This window comes from Naegleria gruberi, assembly GCF_000004985.1.
Source record: "Naegleria gruberi genomic scaffold NAEGRscaffold_2, whole genome shotgun sequence".
NCBI classification, from domain to species: Eukaryota; Heterolobosea; class Eutetramitea; order Acrasida; family Naegleriidae; genus Naegleria; species Naegleria gruberi.
In genome coordinates, this window is record NW_003163325.1 from 273,358 (window position 1) to 279,548 (window position 6,191).

The 6,191-nt window shown below is 33.6% G+C and overlaps 4 protein-coding genes across 4 annotated transcripts in view; 1 reads left to right on the top strand and 3 right to left on the bottom strand.

Annotated features, from left to right (window-relative positions):
• The window catches only part of NAEGRDRAFT_77891 (ATP-dependent RNA helicase), a gene marked incomplete at its 5' end in the record, with an annotated part of 3,763 nt that extends 2,855 nt beyond the window's left edge, over nucleotides 1-908 (bottom strand). Inside the window, 2 exons of the mRNA XM_002682793.1 lie at nucleotides 97-780; nucleotides 847-908. Coding sequence (XP_002682839.1) covers nucleotides 97-780; nucleotides 847-908 — 746 coding nt within the window. The remainder of the gene's footprint in view (nucleotides 1-96; nucleotides 781-846) is intronic.
• A 297-nt stretch (nucleotides 909-1,205) lies between these two features.
• Nucleotides 1,206-2,255, bottom strand: NAEGRDRAFT_61818 (LRR_RI domain-containing protein; the record flags this gene model as incomplete). The annotated part of the gene is made up of 1 exon (XM_002682794.1): nucleotides 1,206-2,255. One exon carries the CDS (start codon nucleotides 2,253-2,255, stop codon nucleotides 1,206-1,208), a length of 1,050 nt encoding a protein of 349 aa, XP_002682840.1.
• Nucleotides 2,256-2,848: 593 nt separating this feature from the next.
• Nucleotides 2,849-4,138, top strand: NAEGRDRAFT_45399 (uncharacterized protein; the record flags this gene model as incomplete). Its single annotated transcript, XM_002682582.1, has 1 exon — nucleotides 2,849-4,138. One exon carries the CDS (start codon nucleotides 2,849-2,851, stop codon nucleotides 4,136-4,138), a length of 1,290 nt encoding a protein of 429 aa, XP_002682628.1.
• Nucleotides 4,139-4,860: 722 nt separating this feature from the next.
• NAEGRDRAFT_45400 (uncharacterized protein) lies at nucleotides 4,861-5,517 on the bottom strand (the record flags this gene model as incomplete). Its single annotated transcript, XM_002682795.1, has 1 exon — nucleotides 4,861-5,517. The coding sequence occupies one exon, from the start codon at nucleotides 5,515-5,517 to the stop codon at nucleotides 4,861-4,863; it is 657 nt and encodes a 218-aa protein (XP_002682841.1).
• Between the last annotated feature and the right edge of the window lie 674 nt (nucleotides 5,518-6,191).

Genomic DNA, 6,191 nt, shown 5'->3' on the forward strand with positions numbered 1-6,191 from the left:
ACAAGTACCCAAACTAATACCCAAATTGAACATACTTCCCAATAATCCCATATATTTAGGGAATGGCATCAACTCGACAACATACACCGAAGAAACTGCAGTGAGGATCCCCCTTCCAAACCCAAAATGCATCTAAAGACAATCAATGTAGAATATTGATATGATGCAGCAGCTCCAATTGATCCAATAATTGAAATTAAACAACTGAGAATGATGGATAACTTTCTACCGAGTACAGATCCTGTAAACATGGCAAACAAACATCCAAACAATCCACCAATAAAGATACTACTAGCAAACAATCCCTGTAATATAGTTGTATCAAGATTGAATGAACTATTAGTTGCAGTTTTGGTTGCATTTCCGTTCAGAGAGTTGTTAGAGCTCAAATCTCTGGAATCGTATAAGGATGTGGTCTTGATTTGCATACAATGACCAAAATGATGATAATCAACCATTTTACCCAGGCTCATTGCATATGTTGCAACAGAGAGTAAACATTCAAGATTTGTCCATTGTCCCTTAGATATCCAATCATTGTTATAGCCATAAGAATCCTCTCTTCTTAATGAATTATTAAGGGAAAGCAATTCAAAAGTGCTGAGTGAGGAGGAGCTGGTGTTTGTGGTTACTGGGGATGAAGACGTATTGGAAGGGAAGAATGCTTGTGAGGCACTAATAAAAGCACCTCCAATCGTTCCTAAAGCATAGCCATATAATAAACCTCCGAGCAAGTTGGTAAGAATTAGACAAATTGCAAGAAAAACTCTCTTTGACTTGCTATTGTTTTATATAAATAGGGTTAATGGTTGTTATTGTAATAAAAAATAGTAAATAATTACGTACATGTAACTTTCATACTTCTCAATATATTTGAGTGTATAGAATAATTTAATAGGGTTCTTCATGCTTATTAATAATAATTAATGGAAAACACGATGAAGGGATATATATTAAGGATGACTGTCAGATACACACTATGGCTAGATAAACGCAATGGTTACTGTGTACACAATTTTATCGAACAGAAAAACAGGCGAAAGCATATCCAATTTAGAAATGCTGCCAACATATATGGTGTTAGGCACCGTATTTCAGTCCATTTACAAGAGTAAATTTATACGGTTACGAGCATTGGAAACCTGTTGTTGGGAAATGTTAATGCACGCAGTTATCCTGCTGTGTTTATTTTGAGGATCATGTGGTTATAAGTTGTTAGAGAGAGGATAACATTTCAACACTTGCAAGTTGTTCATGAAGGGGCTTTGTTGAATGAATTGCTTTCCCTCTCGCCCAATCTTACAGAATGTTAAATCGAGGGATTGCAATAGAGACATGGATGATCCCTCTCCAATGTATTTAACACCTTGACAACCAATCTTGCTGAATGTTAAATTAAGATGTTGCAATCTCAACATGAAAGGACTGTTGGCAATAAGTTTACAGCCCTCATTAGTTATTTCGCAATGAGACAAATCCAAACTTTCTAGGTTTGATAAATTTCTACTCTCCATCAATTCTCTTAAACCATTAAACCCCACATTACTAAATGTAAAATCCAAAACTTTCAATTGATTGAGATATGGGCTGGATGCAATGTATCTGGCTCCATCATCTCCCACAGTACAATTTCGTAAGTTGAGATGAGTTAAATTGGCCAGTGGTGGACTCCTTGATAGTATTCTAATACTCTCACAATTTAAGGAACAATCACACAAATTCAATGTCTCTAGATTGGGTAAATTTGTTGAGGAAGCTAGAGATTTTATACCTTCCAAGCCAATGTCACATCCAGATAAGTTGAGTGATTTGATATTCATCAGATATCTGCTCTGACAAAGGGCCCGTATCCCCTCTGTTCGCATCCTACTTCTATGCAAATTCAAATGTTGCAAGTTAGACAGAACACGACTCTGAACGAGTGAACTAATGCCTTCATCACCTAAAGGATGAAAACTCAAATCCAAATCACACACCTTCTTCATCCATCGATTGTCTGCAATAATTTCACCCAATTTGTGATTCAAACGAGGTGCAATTTTGACTCTGAGTGGCAGCATAAAACAACAAGATTGCCACTGTCTATTCACCAAGCAACACTGTTTCAAAATCTCTCCTGATTGCAAATAATGTAAAATTTCCACAATCATTTCATACGGCAAGTGATGAGTGGTGTGTTGATTTGTTGTTTGTTGGATCTTACTCATGCTAACATCCTTGACCTCATGCTGTTCATTGAGGCAAGTTACCAACATTTTTTGGGTGAATATCCTTAATATACTGGTTGTTTGTTGTGGATATGGAAACGTAATATTGTATGCTTAATTTGAGCATGAATCCCTTTACTGTGACAACGTATTCGAGAAAGTGAGAATACGTCCTTTGCTCAAAATACAAGTTAATACATCCATCTAGATTTTTCTTAACAGCGCTGTCATAGATGAATTAACTTGTACCTATGGGCATTGTAAACAAACTTACTCAAAACGTTTTCCTTATCATTTTTTATCAAGATTCCAGTCACATCCATCTAGAACGAAGTACTCCACATATCAAAACTCCTGTCTTCTACAATTTTTTATGCTATGATTTTACAATAGCAACAAAAGCCACCTTTTACTGGAAGTTTTGAATCAAAAGATTTTTTGAATTTATGTAACAACAATCGAATTATTATCAGATAATCTGTCTTTATAAAACAATCAATGGACAGAAAATGGCATCAATATTCCTTGAATATAAAATCATTGAACAAATAAAACATGATAGAAATGTTGCAACATGAAATTATAATAATAATTAATTTAAAAAAAATATTTTGATCATCACCACAACAAATCAGACGACGATGATGATGGAAGAATCGACAACAACAAGCAATCAAACACACATTCACGATTTGCCAACAGAGGTGATCGAGTTAACCTTTTCATTCTTGGGTACAATTCCCTTGATGAGAAGTGTTTATCCTTCCTGTAGGAGATTCCACGAAATTATCAATGAAAGTGTAGTAAATTGGATGAGTTTAGAATTGTTCCCATTCACTGATGGATATCAAGATGATGATAATTTTAAACTTGTAGATTTTGAAAATCCAATCAAGAAGCGTAACATTTCCAGCAGTGGTTTGATTAAACTTTTTGACTTGTTGGTTCCAAAGTTTGGTAGCAAATTCCGTGATTTATCATTAACTTTTTCATCATTATTTACTTGTTCACCACCAGTTTTTGAAATGATCAGCACACATTGTACCAATATTAAATCCCTCAAAATTGAAGCACCTTCTTCCGGACGTCCAGCAATGGCTGCTAATTTATTGAAGGTTTTGGAGGCTTCTAGCTCAAATATTCAAGAACTTATTGTTCATGGAGGCTTTCCTCATTCTGATTTTCCTGCAATTTCAAAAGTAATTGGTAAAACTTTAAAGTCACTCTATATTGAAGAAAAGGAAGAAACAGAAGGTCACTCAACTCACTGTCCACAAGATAGAGATGCCTCTTATCAATATGTAGAGTTGGAACATTTGTATTTGGGTGGTGTAAAAGTTGACAAGGCTTTCTTGGAATCATATTTTAAGAATAGTTCCAAGTTAAAGTCAATAGTATTTGATCAATGTCATTTGAACATTGAGGCTATCATTGACTTTTTAACTACATCTGAAGTAGTTAATAATGTACAACATTTAGAGTTCCTTTGTTGCTCCTTGAATACCAAAGTTATTCCAACCATGAATATGTGGGGAAGAATCTTTGACAAATGTCCAAACCTTGTTAATTTATTCATTCATTGTTCCAGTCCTTCTGACAACACTCAAGAGTATGATTTGTGCTTTGGAGATGCAGAAATAACAGCCTGTGTTGACAAGTGTAAAAAGCTTGAAGTATTAGACATTCGTAATAGTAGCATGAGTGGAAAGTTCTTCAAAGATCTTCAAAAAGCCAAAAAGTTGGAAACTCTCATTATGGAATCTAAAAATTGGAACATGTCAAACATTCTTACAGAACATGGCAGCCCAATTTATAGTCATTCTATTAAGAATTTGTGCATGTATGGAGATAAGTGTGATAACTCTTTGGAAAAGCCAATTTCTACTTTATTTCCAACAGTTGAGTTTGTACACTTTGACAAATTTGCTTAAAACTGAAACAAATAAACTAAGAATCATATTTAACCTTCTTCTTTGGCTGAATATTTGCATCACTGCCACCATAAATTGCAGACGAGTCCTCTTCGTGATAACGTTTTAAAAGCTCTGAAATTTCACCACAATACTGGTTTGGAATGGGTAAAATGCATGGTTGAAAGAATTGAGCAATTTCTTTGAGTGATTCAATTTCTTCGTATGGAGCAACACATGATCTAAAGAATAACTTTCCATTACCCACATCAAAATCTGGGCATTCAATTGAAGGAAGTGTATCTTCATCCACATTTAAAAATTCTTCATTAAATAGAATGTTGGTAATACTTTGTGATCTGGGATAGAGGGGTGGAGGAACATAATTTTTCTTATTAAAAGCATCAATATCATGTAATAATTGATGGTCGTAATCTGACATTGTTGTAAAGAAGGATGATTCACAACTTTCACATTGATAAATATAGAATGGTTGATCTCGTATGTACAAGACACTTGAAAATGGTTCAAGTGCCAAATTAGTGTTAGATTGGGAAGCTCGTTTCTTTAGTACTACTGAGCTAGCATTGCTGGAGCTTTGATTATCAGTTTCAACATAATAATCCTCATTCCCTTCATATGGGCATGTAATGATGATATCTACAAAGGAATTACTGTACAATTGTTTTTGTTGATTCACCAAATTTGTTTTAAATCTCTATATATCATGATTAGAATTATTTTCATGATGAGAAAAATTCACGTACCTTTTTGTTGTTCTTAATACGAATATAATTTGGATAGTCAAATTGACGAATATATTCTGATATTTGAAGAAAACCTTGCTCCTTTGAAATTTCCTCTGGTGAAGTATTGTCAATAAAAGGAGAACATCTGACATTCTTATTGGCTCCCATTTTCAAAAGACGTCTAACAACTCGGAATTTACCATTATACGAAGCAATCCAGAGTGCTGTTTGTTTGAGACTTCCACTGTTTGGTTCATCAATATTAGCTCCATTTCTAACTAGAAACTTTACAATGTAATAATGCCCTTCATTGGCTGCATTATATAGAGCTGCTTCATCATATCTGTCTTTGGCATTGATATCCACTCCTTCTCGGAAAAGCTTTAAAGCTTGCACTAAATTTCCGTCAGAGCAAGCATTAACAAACTTTTTCACCTTCTTTTCCTTTACATCTGGATCCCAGTCGGGAAATTTAATTCCACTCGTACTTATCTTCCTCTTCACATTATTGGCTGAGGATGAATTAACATTATTTACATTAAATCCACTACTAATCGATGATCTATTATTATTATTATTATTACTATCATCATCGTCCTCCGTACTATCATCATGACTTGAATTTTCCACAATCTCCTGCACCATCATCATCCCTCCAACAACATTATTCATCATCACGTTATTATTATTATTATTAGATAACAACCCCGCAGCAGTTGAAGTCATCACACAAGACAACAAGGCTGAGGAATCATCACGCGGAGGTGGTTGCATTTTTTTAATTATTTTTCTTCTTAAAAATTTACTGTAAATAAAAGGAGTGGTGGAGGAATTAAGGAACAATTGAGAGAATATTATGTGGAGAATTAAATTAAAAACCATTCGTTTGTATTTATCGAATATCAATATTGTGAATGGAAATATGGATAATCCATATTATTGTTATATTGGTAAGCCATTAGTGATAATTGTAGCAAGAAGAAATTAGAATGATAATAATTAGTATTATATTTCATCAAAAGTTCTTGCAAAACATAATGGCTGTAATATTGTTAATAGATATCGCAATACTCAACCCTAGTTGAAATTTTTTAAATGTCAAATAAATAATACTTCACACACTTCAAGAAAAAATGGTAAAACAAGTTTCTTACTTTTGGCAGAAACAAAATAACAAATTATCAAACACCAATCCAACAATATTACTGGATGGAAAAGAAATACAAATTAATTATACTTCAATCAAATTTCACTACTTTAACAAAACAGTAACTAATTATTTTAGGATTAAATTAGTATTTATTAATTGTAAACCATTTAAACAA